Here is an 18,280-nt window from a genome sequence, read left to right as displayed (position 1 = left end):
TAGAAGCTTCCCAGGCATCTCCGTCCCGCTCACACACACACACACAAACATGTTCAGACAAATTGCTTTCGCTATTATCGTGGCTTAAGTGATATTATGGAGGAAAGGAAGTGGGATGTGCGGGTAATTTTGCCACATCCCGGAGATCCCCTATCATTCGATCAGTTGTATCGCTGTTTGGGGTGGTAGCTGCGCTGAATACAACATGAAGGCCCTGCAGCGCATAGTGAACACGGCTGGTAAGATTATTGGTGCTTCACTCCCCTCCCTGAAGGACCTCCCGTCTCACCCGCAAGGCGACCGCGATTGTGAGTGATGTGAGTCACCCCGCTCACTCTTTGTTTGATCTTCTGCCCTCTGGGAATAGGTACAGGATCCTGCGCTCCCGCACCACCAGACTCATCAACAGCTTCATACTCCAGGCGGTTAGGATCCTGAACTCTCTCCCCCCTCGGCTGCGTAGCGTCCTGTACTTTTGCGCTCTATTCTGACTGTCTGCTGTCTTATTTATTATGTTATTTGCTTATTTATTATTTATTCATCACTCTTATTTATTCATTGTTTGTGCCTTCTTGTTTTTATTTTTTTGTTGTTTACGTGTATGTATATTGTGTACTATGTCTTGTCACCGTGGGATCGTGGGAACGTAATTTCGATTTCTTTGTGTGTCTTGGCATGTGAAGAAATTGACAATAAAGCAGACTTTGACTTTTGATTTATTGTTCAAGCCTTTTATCAGTTGTTTTGGCTTGCTTGTCCTTTTGCCAAGTCAAAAAAAGAGGTGCTGGTCATGGCTTTGGTGTCCGATTATTTTCTAGTGTTGTTTTTGTTTGACTGTTTTTATTGGTATTTCTTACCCAGCGGGTCAATGAGTTTTGTACTACTGAGCCATTGTATTGATTTAGTTTTGAATCCAAAGTTGCAACATTAAATACTTTTTAAAATGCCTGCCTTCCTAGGGACATATCTAAGAACATGACTAAAAGACATCCAAGTGCCAATGTGGGGGGGGAAAAAAATTGCAATTAGATGAACACAAGCTAAGGTGGAGAAACACGCCACTGACACTCATGTTATGCAAATCATGAATGACAAGGTGCCTGCGGGGCAAAAGAGAAGCAGAACACTTGAGGGACGGGCTGCTGGGGCGGGAGGGCAGGCGGGGGAAGGCAACAGTTTCTCCCCTGAGGAGTTGATCTTTTCATCTGGCCGCTCACTGGCGCCTTCACAAACCCCTGATTGTCTGTGAAATCACCCCACTTTAATAACATGGCCTCCCGCCGCTTTCCAACACGGAAGAGTCACTGAAAAACACCACAGTTAAATAATTCTCCAGGCTTGGACATATTCATAGCCTGACAAAAAAACAACAACTGTACGAGAAGACAAGCCAGAAGTCACAACAAGAGTACTGTTGTGCCTTCAGGGGGGCGTGGCCTAGTGAGTGCTGTCAGGATTGTTTTGAAGTTAAAAATATTTGGAAGTAAACCAGGCTCTTTTGTATTGATTATTGTTCGAGGGGCCTGATTGCTCCAAAAAGAATAGCCCGGGGTTTTCTAATAAAACAATCATGCAACACATGTGACATTACACAAGCAACTGTGGCCTATGCGAATGAAACGCTTTCACTCTAATAAGGAAAAAAAAGAAATCCCGAACCATCAGATAAATTAACTGTGGAAATAAGTGTGAAGTCCTCCCTGCCAGGAACTTCTTATCTGACAACCATCATATGGGTCACAAGGAGCCGTTTCAAGTGAAATAGTGCTGAATCATAGGACATCACGGATGAATGGGCCAGCCGCACAGAGGCATGTGAACGTCTCATCTGGTTTGCGTCCAGCCCAGCCGGGGCGCTAAACTCAAAGCGTGGAGCATAAATCTTCAATTCAGCAAAGCCGTTTAGTGTGCAATTGGAGTGTGACACATCACTTCCAATGCAGATTGACACGCAACTTCCCAGTAGGCCCTAACAGAAAAGTCACGCTAATAAAGCAAACAGACTGATTTGAGATAAAGAAGAAAAGGGATCTGTGCCGCATCCGAGGGTGTAATGGCCCTGAATTAACCGCGTGGTGCTTGTGTTTATACATACGGTGTCATGAGGTTAGCGACTGAGCTAATCCATCACTGGAGCGGAATGAGATTGCAATAGATGTAAAATATTCTTTGAACACATTGACAACTCGGACTGAGTGAGATAGATAAAAAAAATCAAATAAAAAAAACTACCAAGGTGCAAAATGATGGAAGCGTATCGCTGCAACATCAGAAAATAAAATGACTTCAGTGTTATATTATGAGCTGATAAATTTCATGCTATAAAGTGATACCGGACTGTTTATGTTTTAAGATGATAAACTTGATGAATGGTCCCATTATGATGATCTCAATGCAACATGAAACCACCACAGCCCGGGATCTAAAGATATTTTATTCTTGTGACTCAATGCCAAGTGACTCCTGGCTGCCCACCAGGAATTTTCACATTGCACCAAATAGGCCACTCCGGGTTTAGTCGTGCTAAGGGGTTCTACTCTTTTCTTTTTCTTTTTTATGTAAAATGTGTGCTTTGGTGCCGTACATGTAAACACTGCAGAGGTCCTGCACTGCTTCCAAGTTTGAAAAGCAATGTAATTTAAATCAAGTCAATCTCGAGCTACATCTGGCTTCCACTATTAATGATAAAAGCATTTCTTTCCATTTCCATCGGCTCATAAAGCAACATCCGCCTTTGCCGAGCGAGCGAGCCTTCCCTGAAGAGAGGCGCTCAAGATCCTGGTGAAACGCGATTGGTCCAAGTGGGGCGTCGGAGTCACATGACCTGCCTCCTTACAAACGCCTACACGCGACTTGACAGCATCAATACAACGCGCAGCTCATCGGAGCACGACCAACTCGTCAGGCGGGACTATGGAGATGACGACCCGGGAGAGCACGAAGGATTTTGGGGGCAGTTCGTCGGAGGAGGAGAGGAAAAGCTCTCCTCCGCGGCATCGCCATCCGTTCAGCGTGGAGGCGATCATGTCTGGGAGGACGACGAGCGAAAGCCGCGGGGGGGAACCCATTCGGTGCAAGACAGAGCCTGGATCTGGATCATCGCCTGCAGGATTTGGTTCCGTTTACAGGTGCGGGGGGGATGCAGCCGTGCAGGCCCGGAAGAGCTACCCGGGAGCGCCTTCGTCACCGGTCAAGTCTGAAACATCCGAGCCGGAAGACTGGATGCTCTCCTCACAATCTCGTGAGTTGTCATTGTCACAAATGAACATAGACAATTAAAATATATATATATTATTGTTTCAATGTCCACATTTCTTCACCAGCATCATCCAGAACATCTCGGGTTTACTATAATATTTTCCACAAATTCTACAAAATTCCCCCATTTTTCATGAAATCAACTTTGTTCCAAGTTCAACTCAATTCTATAATGGATTCCAAATCAAACCTCACACTGGATACATTCCATCAAAATCCCCATTTAGTTTTCTATTACTTCATATTTTCCATGACAGCATTCTCGAATTAATGCCGACAGGGCACGTGACAAAAAACAAGTGACACTCAGACTTGTGACAACTTTGACTCATCCATTACCTATACGGAGCTATTCAAATTCTAAAACTATCTCCTCCTTAAACTTGACCGATTCAAAACATTCCTACATTTTGTCTCCTAATTGACAAATCCAAACCGTTCCATTTTCAAATCTTCCTGCATTCTCCAGTCAATTCATTTCACTGCATTTTAGTTCAGCGTCAGCACTTCAACATTCTTTTGTTTATTTACACAAATTTTGTTCTCTACTTTGATGTTTTCAATTTCTCATCACATATATTTGCTCAAAGGAGACAGTTTGTGACTTATTAAGTCATATTTGAGGAAAATTTGACAACGCAAACAGAACTTTGTATCAATCAGAGTAGGCCCAGTTCCAATTAGTCTTCAATGTGAATATACAACGATCATCTAGAATCATCATTTGTGGTTTTAAAGAGCATTAGGTACACTTGCACTAAGATTCAAAATACCAGCAAGGGCATCCTGCATAAAAAAAAAAACTGGGCCAAACAAATCATGTGAGTGACTAACTCTGATGACAAAGTCACAACAAGAAGTCTCAAAAGCAAAGCTGAAAATATTCAGTGACATCCAAAAGAAGAACATCATGCACATTTCAAACATATTTATTTAATCATTGGTTTATAATAAGAATTTTGACAGAGCAAGCTGATGCACCAACAAGACCTGCGAAGAGAGATGACACTCTCCAAGTCTGCTTGGATACGATGAATCGGTCATTTACAAATAACAGAATAGGCATAAAAAAAAAATCCAGACAAAAAGTTTTACATCTGAAGACGCTGCTGTCACATTGTGCACAGTTTAAACATGATTGGATATTTCGGCTGTTGACTCCCGACTGACTTGTTGGTTCTCTCCCCCAGGTCACGTCAGTCCTGGCTGTCAGTTGAGGAAGCACAAGTCGAACCGCAAGCCGCGCACGCCCTTCACCACGTCGCAGCTTCTGGCTCTGGAGAGGAAGTTCCGGCAGAAGCAGTACCTCTCCATTGCCGAGCGGGCCGAGTTCTCCTCCTCCCTCACCCTGACCGAGACCCAGGTGAAGATCTGGTTCCAGAACCGTCGCGCCAAAGCCAAGAGGCTCCAGGAGGCCGAGCTGGAGAAACTAAAGATGGCCGCCACGGTTAAATCGACGACGGCGGCGGCGGCGCTGGTTCAGCCCGGCCTCCGGTTGCCGCTGACGCTAGGCGCCATGTCTCTGTACGGACAGTCCTACTCGGCGTATCACCACAGAGCCATGATGCCCTTTTCGCCGTTAGGACTGTACGCCGCTCCCCTGGGCTACGGCATGTATCACTGACTTCCAGAAGGACGCGTTGAGGATGCCGGACGGACTTTCAACGTGTTCATAGCCGCACAAGGAGATCTTTTATTCTCCCCATGGTGAGGATTGTAAAACGGTTCAGACGAGCCGCTTGCTCACATGATGTCTCGCTCACCAGCTCATGTTTACTACACGCTTGCACTGGACTCTGAACTGATAGCCAAATGTGCCTTACGTCCACAAGGGCCTTAAGATAGATTGTTTGACCCCTTTTATGTTTTAAACACATTGAATTTATTCAACTTTTATATGTACTTCTTAGCAGCTGTCACTCATACAGTACTCAAAAAAAAAGAGTGATTGCTTCAAACTCACTTCCAGTTGATGTTTACTTTAAAACTGATGCTCGTCACGCAAAACACTTATTTAAAAAAATGATTTCTCCATTGAAATGAACAGAAATGCCATCATTGTATTCCATCCTTCCAAATAAAAATAGCACTATTATATTTTCTAAAACACAACAGGTGGGAACAACACGTCTCACTGGAACTATTTTGGGGACCTTCTCTGCTTCTTCTTCTTCATGCTCCTAATTATGCTGCATCTCCTCAAGTAGCCCTCAGTGCTGCAATATTATGACACAATGTAGCCTACGTATTGAAATGATAGCTTGAAAATCCACCGTACAGTGAACAACAAGCTTTAAGACCAAATAAAAGTCAATGTTAATAGACCTGGTTTTATTCCACCTTTCATTCTAGCTTTAACCACCCCAGCAATACAACACGGTGGCCTTAATTCTATTTATTCTCTCGGAAATTGTGGGGATTGTACAAGTGATTTTTTTTTTTTAGATATATATTTATGATTATTACTGAGAACACAGTATATGAGTGGTATATTTTTTATGGCTCTTAAACGATCCTTTTAAAGGGTCAACGTTATGCTATGTGGTTTATGCTGCATGCATTTTTGTTGAAATTGAATAAGGCCTTACAGAATGTTTGCTTGAAGAAAAAAAAAAAAAAAGTGTTGTCTGTTTCACACGGTCGAATGTAAATACAAATTCGGTTTACGATGGAGTTCCGTTCCTGTGGGGGAGACGTAACCGGAATTTGTACACAAGTCAGAACAGGTTGTCGACCATCACCAACACAGTAGTGAAGCCATAATTACAGTAATTATGCATTGTATGGAAAAATATGTGAGTATAAAAATAAATCCCCTGTGTCTTTGTAGCTGTTCTCCGTGTGTGTGTTGTAGTCCTTTGAACAGCGCATTAATTTCACGCAATGGTTTGTCAAACCCGTTTGTACTTCCTGTTCAACCGGTTCGACTTAGTTTTTTGTAATCACAAAGCTAAATATCGGCACCTTCCTAAAATATCGGCCTCAGTATTTTTTTTTTCATGTTTGGTTCAGAAAACACGAAAAAAACAAAAAAAACAAATACTGATTATATTTATTATTAAATATTTCTTAATTTTATTTTAGGGGTGGAATTTTAGGATCTGTTTAACTAAAGATGTACAATGACAAGAAATGGTGACAACCGTTCTTTATAAATAGATGATTCACCAATGTGTCAAACTGCCGCAGTATAGCGCCAACTACTGTTGAGGAGGACTTACTCGAGGCCATATTTTATTTTTTTTTGCCTAAAGTATTGGCAACTGATATTTTAGCAAAGGCATGTCAAAGACGTACTGAACACTGTTTTATTGTATCTAGCGTTTACGTTTGGCTTTTTTTAATCATCGCGCCAAAAGTTGCACAGTAAAGAAAAACATACATTGAATTTAACTGTGAGACAAAATTGTAATGCGGTCTGCTGGGTTCCAAACATTTATTGGGTAATATAACACCCACGATAAATTTTGCTCAGGCACACCATCAATTCTAAAAACAAATAAAATTTTAGAGGAACTCTCATAAAAAGCCCATACAACATTTATCACACACATGCTCATCATATATTATGAATAACTGTACAATTATTGCATGACTGTTTTCCACAACATTGGACCGAAACACTTCAAATGATTTCTTCGCACAAGGGACACGCATCATGCATTAATCGGGTGTTATGAGTTGAAATGATCGACTGTGTGAAATTGATGTTTAAAGTAATCGGACTAGACTACTTGACTATAAACAGCAGAGCCGATTACATATCAGCTGGTTTTGCTGTCGAAAGCAAAACATCAAGGCATGGAAAGTTGAGCAGATCTGCTTCCACAGTACCACTGCATTGTGATCACCCTAAAATAGCCAACTTGGGTCTGACTTGAGTCAAGTCATGTGACTGAAAGCGCCCATCTCTGGTACCAAAATCCAATGTTCAGTCTTATTAAACATCGCATTAACGGCGTACACTGGGGACATGCATTGTTGTTTTCTAACAGAAAGCAGAATATAACAAGGAAATTATTTACGGGCGACAACAGCACGTTTACGAGGTTTCCTGTTGTTAAATCGGCAAAGGGTTCAGAGGCGTCGTTTTCTTTCGGGGTGTCCAATGTCAAAGGGCGAAGCGTTCACCACTAGGCTATCGATTTTTCAAGCTCTGTTAGTGCCATTAGTGGGCCCTCTGGTAGTAATTAGCACAGCATGTGGTTGTTAAGTGTGTCAACACGACTGCGCAATGCCTACTACCTCCCTCTAGTGGCTGGGATGAATATATTGTATTTATAAAAGTCATTTCAGGAGACTGGGCTTCAGTATTGGACAACTTGGGAGTGTGACCAGCTCGTGGAGAGACTATAAAAAGTGGCTTGATGCCATCTGAGGGTGTGAAAAAGACTTTTTTTTGCCTCTGAGCATTTCCAATTTGAAGAATACCACGCTTTGTATCTGTCTTTTGTGCTTTGCTGATCACTTAAGAAAGAGGCTTCCTCTGCTGCTGCCGTGTGAGCTTCAAAGCCATAGCACATGATGATAAAAAAAATGAATAAGAAGTCTGAAAAGATGCTGCTGGTGCTGACTGATATCAAGACGGCGGGGCCCGTAAAAACAATTATGAGGTTTTAGCCATCAGACAGCATGACGAAGATCTTACAAAACTGTTATTATTCCTTTCCCGCAATGTGTCTGTGAGCAAGCCTTTCAGACTTTCTGGCCTACTTTTACATAACATTTGCAAGACAACCCCACTCAAAGAGAAGTTCCTTTCAGCCATTTTCCATTTGATAGCCATACAAGACGTCAAAGCAAGGCTCTATACTAACTTTGACATTGGAAGCACTGATGCAAATGCGACCAAATTGGTTGCAGACTCAAGCCCTGCAAAGTCAAAAACCTCAAATTGTTGTTTTTCACAAAGAACACCAAGCTGGTAGATTTTCAATTGCAGCAAGTCTGCGTGCAAGCGTCAACCACCAGGTGTGGGTCCAGATTAGGTACGTTGGGCCATGTCGCTCGATGTTATTATGCAGGACATAAATAGTGCGGTCTTCAAAATATATTTTTAAAGAGGCACATTGTAACTCAGACACGAAAAGATTAGCCTGCCAGAAACCTCTCAGCAAAGCAATTTGCTGAATTATTTGAATAGTTTTATGAAAGAATGGATGAGCTGACAGGGTGAGAGCGTCATCCTATCCAATTAGATCTCTTAATTAGGATTTAATTAGCCCCAAAACAGATGGCGACGCACTTACGTCACATGCCATTATGCTCATAAGCAGCATGTGTCACTTTATAGCCAAACTGAGACAATCAAATCAGAAGTTGTCTGGAGTAAGTTATGGTGAAAATGCAAAATACACCGCAAGCCAAAAACACACACAAACACGAAATTGTGAGAGAGGAAAAATTATAGATGAAACAGAAAGGAAGTGAGCAAAAGGGTTTATTTTTAAGGGTGACTTTCAAGCTACATGTTTTATCCAGCAGGTGCCACTATAGCAACAGAGTTGAGACGCCTTCAAACCAAGGCAACTGGAAATAATTGCAAAAAACAGGCTTCTTATTTGGCTGATCTTAAAATAGCTTTAAAAAAAAAAGGGTGAGGGCAGCCTGACATTTGATTTGCGGTACAGTGGGCCGAATAAAAAAAAAATAGATATACATCTAGTTGCCCTATGTCCAAACATCTGGTTACTGGGCAATGTGCCTGCTTGTGTTGTAGTCATTTGTTTTAGTTCAATTTACATGCACTCAGTGTTCATCTCTATCTCTGAAATGCATCAAATATAACCATTTCCATTTAAATAAAATGAAAAGAAAAAAAAGAGTGCTGCCTGACAAATCAATAAGGAGGTGACAAGAACGGACACACAATCACACAGCATTTCGTCAAATCCACCATCTCCATCCTACTAAGGCCACTCGCTCAATCCAGACGTCTTGAAAACGCAACATTAATGGATGCATCTCCCGAGTTTGAGTGGGAGTGGGCTTCACCTTCAACACCCTTCACGCTATCGTTGCTTGTTGAAGCGAGCGGCCATGTGTCCGAGCCATATGATAAGTGAGAACATAGCTGCGAGGCTATGATCTAAAAATACATTCACACGTTGGATTTTCATGTGAAAATTGTCATTTCCAATGATGCCATAGTTTCAAAGTCAATAAATAGGCGCTCGGGCACCAAAACACATTTAAAGGCTGCCAACATATAAGGAAGGAAAAAGTGTAACGATAGCCATAGAACAGGAAATAGAATTGACTTCCAAGTAGCAGTAGTGCGATATTATGGAATGTTTTTAAATCTCCATGGGAATTTTTGCTTACAGTGAATACACTTCTTGCTACTCTGTACATAGATCACTCTCTGTTTTCCATTTTTTTGATTGTCATAAAGCAATATGGCTCCGCCAAGCACTCCCTATGATGACATAAGAGCACAATGTGCAGCGGTTTTCCAGAGCGGAATCCCACCGGGTGAGCCAGAGCAGAGCGTGTGTTTAAGCCGAGACGCTACAGGCGGCACGCAGTTGTTCATTGTCAAACATCACCCGCAGTCCAACAGGCGGCAGCTGGGAATTCCGACCTGTAGGCGAGAACTTAGCAATGATTGAGGCAAGTTATCACGCAGGGCTTCCAGAGCGCCTGCGGATAAATGAAACGTGCGCGCGTGGCTGTGGAAGACTGAAATCGAAGGCCAAAGTCAGTCAATCACCCATTTTATTTTTCCATGGTGGAACATATTAATGGCACAAACTGTACGGGTGATATCAAATATAACTAAAGCATATCACCAATTTGCATGACTTTAAATGAAAAAAAAAAAAGGCCGTTTGACATCCCTGCCATCGATACACATCTTCTGCAAATCATTATAAACCTGAGAAAGAAAAGTCACATCTAACACCTCGAGATATTTCACATTTTAATCTTTCAATGACAAATGGCTGGATGTGCCCGCCTTGTCATGTTTTATCGCCCGAACTGGAAGTATGAGCCGAGGGTTCAAACAGGAAGGACAAGTCTAACAAGGCAGGAATATGGCGCTTTTTATCATCCAATCAAATATATTATGTGCAACATAAGAGTTCAAGCTCATGAAGCCATCAACCAATCCGTGAATAAATGGCTACATTTGTTCGACTTTACAGCGCTCCAAATAAATGTCTAGCAGGGTCGGAATGGTGCTGTTAAATCACTCCTTGCTGCTTCCAAATAATAGAAGAAAATGTTGCAGGATGATTTTTACCCCCATGATGCATTTCATCGCCTTCAGGTGTTGTCTGCACTATGTCTGCCTCAAGGTTATGTGCATTCATCACGACAGAGCAGCAATTTTACCGTTTAACTGCAGAAAATAGCCTACTGAGGCTATTAAGAAGACAAAGATCCGTTGGCAATTGTCATCCTTTGCTGCAGTTTCTCTTTCATAGTGACCATTGTCTAATGGCTTCCCAACCAGAATGCAAAACAGCACCTAACAGTTGTCATTTATCTATAGTCAAGAATAACAACTTAGCAATGACATCAATAAATAGAATGTCAAAATGAAATGCGTCGCGGTTGCTGCTCCTTCGGCTGTCTGCCAATTAGCCACTAGGGGGCAGTATAACTGTCATACAGACAAAGAAGAGTTTGACGACTACAACGAGTAAGCTGCCATAATACATGCTTGGGTAATTTTACATTGTCTGTCTACATGTATGACTTCACAGTTTGTGTTCAAATATCCATTGCTAAAAGCGGCACAAGGTGAAATCTAAAAAGTGAGATCTAGAGGAAGTAGAGCAAGGGGGCAGGGCCTGTCTGTCAGTCAGAATGGACAGAGCGAGTCATGTGTCACTTTGAGTCAGCGCAAGCTCACGCGACGCACCGTGTCCCGAGGGTGGCGCCGTCACTCCCGCAAATGCCGTGGGGGCCCCTTTCCCCCTCCTGCTTTTTCATAAGCACCGCAATGGCAATTTGCAGCGTGTGACCTTTCAAAGAGGCAATGAAACATGACAAGAGATGTTAACATCGGAGGAGATGCCCACGGGTGTTGCAAGATATACGGCCCAAACACTTGCGCGCTCTCCTTAACTGTATCGTGAGGTCCGACGAGAAATCACGTGACGGCGTTTTGTGCAGCGAGTGACTTTTACAAAACACCTGGCTCAATTTGTAACAAACTTCTCTCAAATGCAAACTTTCAATTTGTCTGGTTACAGTGTCTGGCGCCGTATCCATGAGTTTAAGTACTAGCCCTCCTCAATTTAGCATGTCATTCGAGCGGTTAGGTCTCTGGGGAATAACAGTTTTCGCTCCCGACACGGCGTCCAACGCAATTCTATTCCAGGAAGTTGCCTAAGAACCGAGAGGAGAAACACGGCTGTGACACTTTCTGCTACACTGCTGTTTATTTTTAGCAAAGGGCGAGGGGCAGGGATGTGTATAGTGATGCGAAGGGAGGATGGTAGAGTTTGATGCTGAGGGAAGTGACTGGTCCCAAAATATACGCAATGGACATTTCATTCGGCACACCTCCATGCCCAATTCTGACCTGATGAAGAAGCAAAGACTATTTCTATAACTAAGATGAAGAAAAGTGTGGAGATTTACAGCATGTTGTAAATTCCCCAAAGTAAAGACCTCCATCCAGTAAACATGATTTGTAATGCGCTTCGGGGTTTCTCGCTCGGACCGGATTTTGTTCCGACTGTGGCACTAAAGCAGATTTTCAATCACGCTTAACTCTTCTACGATGATCCCATTCTAACAGTCAATTCGTCTACCCTTTCAATTTCAACGTGTGAGACCACAACAAGAAAGTTGTCCCGGTGCAGCCATTTTGTGCCCCGATAATGGCTTTCTAACTAGACACTAGAAAGACATGCGGCCGGCCGGCCACACAACTTGGAACACGGCCTCTCCCCGCCCTCTCCCTCTGTTGCTTTCAGATTAGACTCCATCTAATGAAGCAGTGGTGGCATAGCGACACAGAATGAGCTTTTTATCTCGGCTCATTGTAGGAGGCTCTATGGCCCAGTCGGTGACACATCTGAGGTCAGCGGCGAGGTTGAGATAGCTACCCAGAGCAAAGGAGGAATACAAATGAGGAATTCCAGGAGTGGGCAGAATGCCCTGCAATCATTAAATAGGGAGAGCATTTCTGCAACGGGGAGTTCACATGCTAGTCAGATTGTCAATCGATTCTCTGGGATGCGCTTCGGAGAATAGAAAGAATGAGGTGGTCCAAATGTTGTGGCATTAGTTGGGGGTCAGGGGTCAGATTGCAAATCTAATGATGGACATGCACTGTCCACGTGGAAAAATAACTACAGTCATCAAAATGATGGCACATCAAGAGTAATTGCTGAGCTTTATAAACTTTAGATAGTGAAATTCTAGAGGTAATCTAAAATATCATTTTGTATTTGGAAGTAATCTGAATGTTGAAATCTCACATCTAAACCAACAGATCAGTAAAGAAAAAAAATACTCAATAGATCATATTTTCATAGTAATATGAAAAACACTTTTCGGACATCAATATAAAACATGAATTACTCAGTAGCAGCCTTTTTCAAAGATCTACTAGCGACCTACGATGTTTTGTATTCTGCAGGTGTTGCCTTCACAGCGCAGTTGATAACGGCCAAATGGCTTCTCTCGCCCAAATGAACTACCGCCCCTGTCCTTACGGCATTGTATTTTAATTCCCTCCAAATGCCAAGCCATTGTGTTTGACCTAACCCGAGGGTTGTCATTATGCGCTTCCGCCATTGCCGTGCTGGCCGCGTTCCTGCATTCATTTACCCAAGCCACGCAGCTGCCAGTGTCACCGGGAACTTCATTTAAGCAGGACAGCCTTTATGATCATTTCTATTACTAGGCAATTAGTTAGCATACGTTTTGTTGATTTGGAAGCGTTATTAATTTGGGTTGTTGCTAGCATTAACGCAAAACTCTTTGGGACGAAGTTATATTTTGATTCAGCAAAAAATGTGCAGAGATTTTTTTTTTCAGTTATCCTTGCAAAGGTTGACATTTTCCTTTATTTCTCTGTGAATAAATCATGAATAATCCATGAGCCTTAATGACAACACTCAGGCATACGCATATGATGTCCAATGGGCCACCACTGCGGTTCATCGAGAGCCGTGTTGAGTGTCTGCAATGATCGCTTTTGTCATTGGAAATAATAATTGCAGCAATCTATTATGGTCAGTCTTTGTCATTTTCTAATCCGGTGTCGCCTGAACATAATTTAAAGCCCAAAAAAAAAATATATCATTTTCACGGATACGCCCTCTTGGCCATCGATGATCTAATGCCGCATTGCTCCTTGTAGTCAGCTGATATTGCTTTCAACAAGCGCTCCTCACGCTGGCAATTTGCTCTAATTGCTCTCCCTCTTCAAACAAAACATAAATGTCGGCAGCTTTCATATCCTGCTGTGACTACGAATGCGACGAGTTTCATTTCTACCCAGACGGTCGTGCGGGGATAATAGAAGAATCACAAGGATGTTGTGTCAGTTGTTGAGAATAAATGAATCTGCTGGTTATCTAGATGGTCACTTTTTTTTTTTAGAAACAGCGTGCGGCCAAAGAACATCTTGACTCTCATTAATTTCATGAATAAAAAATGAGATAACCAAACACTCGAGTATCAACAGATGCTCGAGAGCAGATTGTTTGCAATGACTTGACTTGATCTATTGATAAGGTAAATTGGGAAGCATTCAGCAAAACATGATTTTGAAAACCAATGACTTGTAAAATATAATGATGGAATAAGAGTGTGTAAGGACATGAGAGATGTGAAGAGCTTCTAAGAGACTATTCTAAGGAGCCAACCAGGAGTAAAGTTGAATGAAATGGCCACTTGGCTCCATTGTGCATTCACCAATCAGCAAAAGCACCAGTAGAGGTCACAAACAATTTGATAGAAAAAAATCCGTCTCATCTCACTGAAGAGCAAGATGCAGACAAAAGATTTCCCCCAGAGCATCCTTTGAGGTCCTCGTCAATCTAACATCACATTGGCGCAATCAGACCGACATTAAATCGACTCCAAGGAACAAATGTCCCCCTGTGGAATTGACTTTGTTTAGAATGTAGCCATCATATATTGTATTTTCTGAAGACCTACTGAGTTGATAATGTGTAAAATTAGCATTTGGTCAATCCTGTGATTCATCAACTACGAGTGAAACTTTCTGGGATTCAGCCTTTAGGACTGAGTCATGTTCTGATCTCCTTGGTCCAGCCAGAAAGTGAGCTGGAGCGTTTTGAATGAGCTGCAGCTGTTTGACGCTCTTCCGCCAACACACATAAAAACTCAATTCCTGTCACTTTTGTTTTAATGAACACGCTCGCGAATAACAGTCTGATGTCATCTTCTAAAGTGCCGATTGTATTATGATGATTTGAAAATGTAATGATAGATGAATTTTACAAGGTGAGAGAAACAAACGAGTCATAAGTCAGCGAAAGCTACAATTACGCAGATGTGAATGGGAGTCCATTCAAACTGTCAAAATATAATATACTCTGGTACAGTTTCTATTAAATTGTGCTTCATTTTTTGGAATGACATTTTAGATCAATTTTTATGTAATATGTCACTGTAGAAAAGTTTTTATTGCTCTTGAAAGAAAAAAAAACAAGTGACATTTGAGGTTTTCCACGGCAATGTGCAATTTATAGACCGGCAAGCTGGAACAGCACCCAAAAGGTACTTACAGTAACTGGCTGGCGTGCAGTCTAAATATATCGAAAAAGTGTCAGTGGGTAGCTGGCTACGCTACGCTGTTGACACATCATACAGGTGGTGACGGCCCGAATTCCAATTGCAAACACATCCTGATTGTCATCATTGTGAAAACGTGACTTCTTCAGCCAACTGTTGACGAATGGCGTTCTGAGAATTAGGACTTAACGTCTTCCAAAAATGAGTTTTATTATTCCACTCTTGTTTTCAAGTATGCCTAAAAGCACTGACATTTTTCCACAGACTGAAATCAAAAGCCAAGCTTACCTCAGGAAAGGCAAGTAATAACTTTTTCTTTTGTTTTTTCCCATCTGAAAACATTTTCAGCAAGTTCAGATTGGCAACGAATCAAAAGGGAATCATTTGACATTGGTGCCAAGTCAATGCCTCGGAGCACTTAGTGGGGGTGCAATTAAATGACCAATATCATTTTGATCCTGCTCACAATGAAGCGCATTTGCAAAACATCTTGGGAGTGCCACCATATGCTGTGATATATTAATCAACGTTGGGAGTATGGTGTTCATTTTGCTTTTCTTGCTCCTTCTCTCTGCCTACACACGTACTGGAAATAGTTTTAAATACCGAGGAGAGAAATACAGAGTAACCTTTTTTTCCGCAAATCATTTTACTCAACAGTTTGAAAAGTTCGGTATGATTTTTGTTCATACATTGAATACGCTTTGAACTGTTCGGGCAAGGCCAGCGTGATTCCATTTCAATATTTCTTTTTAAAGAGAATCCAAAGAACCCGTACGAATGAAAAGCTTTAATCGGCTGGAATGAATCATTTAAAGCTTCTCTCTCTGCGTTGTTGCTAATTCAAAAAAAATATGCTTTTCATACAGAATTAAAATGATTAAAAACGTCAACCCTACATCAAGCGTCCTTCCACTTTGTGCGCTACTTCATAAAGCGTCATGGCAAGTGGCCAGCCTCGTTTCTGTAACTAAACAGACATCCGCCCACTGCGGTCGTCGAACAAGCAAGCAATTTATTACACACTTTTTGTCTGCATCATTATATTTAGCCTTTCTCTGACTCCGAGCTTGTTTTTCTCCCTTTTGCATCCATTTAGTTATTGGCAGTGGTGCCTCAATAAATGAGTGTCTCTTACATAAAAAGAGCTGGTGGGCTTGACCTCAGACATTATCTTTTGAGTTATTCTTTATGGATAATGTCCATTTATATGGTACAAAAGCTCTTATTGAACAATAAAAAGTACTTTTTTTTTTGTTCGAAGCAAGACATTCAAAACTACACCTGAAAGCATGTGCTCCACTTTCATTGGGGAAATTAGGACACTAACTTTTCCTTAAAGTTGATCATGATGTGTTTAGAAAAGTGGGAAGGTAGCGCTATTTTCAAAAGCCTGGGACTCAGCTGAAACTTACTTTGACACAATTGGAACCTTAAAGTTACCCCCGTGTCAATAGGAAACTTATTAAAAGATATGTAAATGAGCCCAAAGTCTGTGCTGAAATGATTAAAAATGGAACACGTCATATTCAAATCATCCTCTAGCTACGGAAAGAAAATGTAGAAGAATCCTAAATCACAAACGAACTGCTGAACCCGACAACATGAACTCTGCTATGGCGTTGGCGTTTTTTTTTTTTTTTTGCTTAACCCAGACATTGCGTCTTCAAAGCACGAGCCATGCGGCGGCCGCAGCTTTATCGGGCTTCATACTGCACTTCCGTGGCCCGAGGAGACCAAATAAACACACACAACCCGCCTCGTTCGTGTTTGGGCCGGCAGATGTTTTCTTTCCCACGGGAGCCTTCCGGTGCTCATTCATCCTGCTGCGCCTTGCGGACAAGAGTCTCCGGCTTCCAAATTTAGACTCAGTATCTCTCGGTAATTGACTGCTTGTTCTTTCGCGTAAGCAGGGCAGTTCTCTAATTCTCTGTGATTAATACAAGACCGCCTTCGGTGGGTTGGGTCGGCTTACTGTGCTGGAGAGGAAGGTAATTAATGACAATCTATTGTCGAAGGCTGGTTAGATGATTGGTGGCACACGTATGATGTTCTGCGTAATGAGTCACACATGCAGTCTAAAATGAAGTCAACATCCAAGTTAAGCTCATGTCACAAATGTGCACATCTCGACTTCGCCGATTGGCTTTTCTGGTGTTCAATCATTTGAATTCAGAGAGGAAGTAGTGTTCCTTTGAACACTCACAGCCTTGGCGAGTAGGAAATATTGCACAGGGCGCTTAAAAAAAGCATTCCAGCTGAACGTAAACAAGAAAACATCACTGAGGATTGTGATAAGCTTGTATTTGTTTTGGTTGTTAGGAAACAATGCGAGTGCTGACAGGACTTCAGAAAAGCAAAGGGAGAGCACGGACGGAGCCTGTTGGACCTAAGCAATAGACAACTGCAGGGCACAGATAAAGCCACGCAAGTGAGCTAGCTGCAGATGGTACAGTAAAAGGCAGTTAGTTACCCAGAGCAGGAAGCTCCTTCGGCGAGAAGACAGATTGCTCCAGTCTTGTGGGATTTACTAATTATTTTTTTTTTTGCTGAGTCAAGCTACCGTGCACCCAAAAATCTCTATGTGTTATTTCCCGCAATCATTTTAATCGCACTCAAACATTTTTGGGGGCATTTTTTACTGAGGATCAAAACGTTCATGCGAGTGTGCACCAAATCCGTAGTGCTAATTTGTGCAGCATTGCAGCTCTGCTTACCTTTGATAATGCTTCAGCGACATTCCTCAGTTGCTTGAAAATGGCTTCCAAGTCGTGGCAGAGACGATCTGCGTGGTGGCAGAAGAAAAATGCGTTTACAAAATATTGACTCAGTTGTTTCAGATACAATGTAAGACATTGACTGACCATTTGCTTTCCTACTTGCTAAACAAAGAACAGAAGGCTACTTTGTAACATGTCACCTTATTTGAAATAAACTGTCACTCTGATCATCTGTGAGTGAGAAAATCAAATGAAACACTTCACAAGGCGGCAAAGATGGAGTAAACGCGACGACCTCTGGATAAGCCGACGGCACGCCGCAAACCTCAGGTCTCTCGTAATGTCAAACGGTGCGATGAGATGGCGCCTTTGGTGATCATTTCTTATCAGAGATGAGGACAGGTAATCAAATGCAGGAGAGAACACGTGGTTACGCCACATCAGCTGAAAAGCGAGTCGTTATTCATCATGTAGTGGTAGGCACATGGGCAAAATCTAATTATTTGTTGGCGAGAATTGCCTGCATTAAGAAGTTCTACTCAACTTTGAAAAAGGTCAGAGTAAAAACAAGC

General features: G+C 42.1%; 1 protein-coding gene and 1 long non-coding RNA gene across 3 annotated transcripts in view; one reads left to right on the top strand and one right to left on the bottom strand.

Moving 5' to 3' along the window:
* The window catches only part of LOC119133797, a 36,642-nt gene that overhangs the window by 11,047 nt on the left and 7,315 nt on the right, over positions 1–18,280 (bottom strand). For both annotated transcript variants that reach the window (XR_005100192.1, XR_005100193.1), the window contains exon 3: positions 17,706–17,773. This is a non-coding gene — a long non-coding RNA (uncharacterized LOC119133797). The remainder of the gene's footprint in view (positions 1–17,705; positions 17,774–18,280) is intronic.
* Positions 2,846–6,087, top strand: msx2b (muscle segment homeobox 2b). Its single transcript, XM_037269948.1, has 2 exons — positions 2,846–3,241; positions 4,449–6,087. Exons 1-2 carry the CDS (start codon positions 2,914–2,916, stop codon positions 4,880–4,882), a joined length of 762 nt encoding a protein of 253 aa, XP_037125843.1. The 5' UTR covers positions 2,846–2,913; the 3' UTR covers positions 4,883–6,087.

The sequence above is a fragment of the Syngnathus acus genome, chromosome 14, assembly GCF_901709675.1.
Source record: "Syngnathus acus chromosome 14, fSynAcu1.2, whole genome shotgun sequence".
Lineage (NCBI taxonomy): Eukaryota > Metazoa > Chordata > Actinopteri > Syngnathiformes > Syngnathidae > Syngnathus > Syngnathus acus.
The sequence above is the reverse complement of the archived record's forward strand: the minus strand, read 5'-3'. Positions and strand labels throughout refer to the sequence as shown.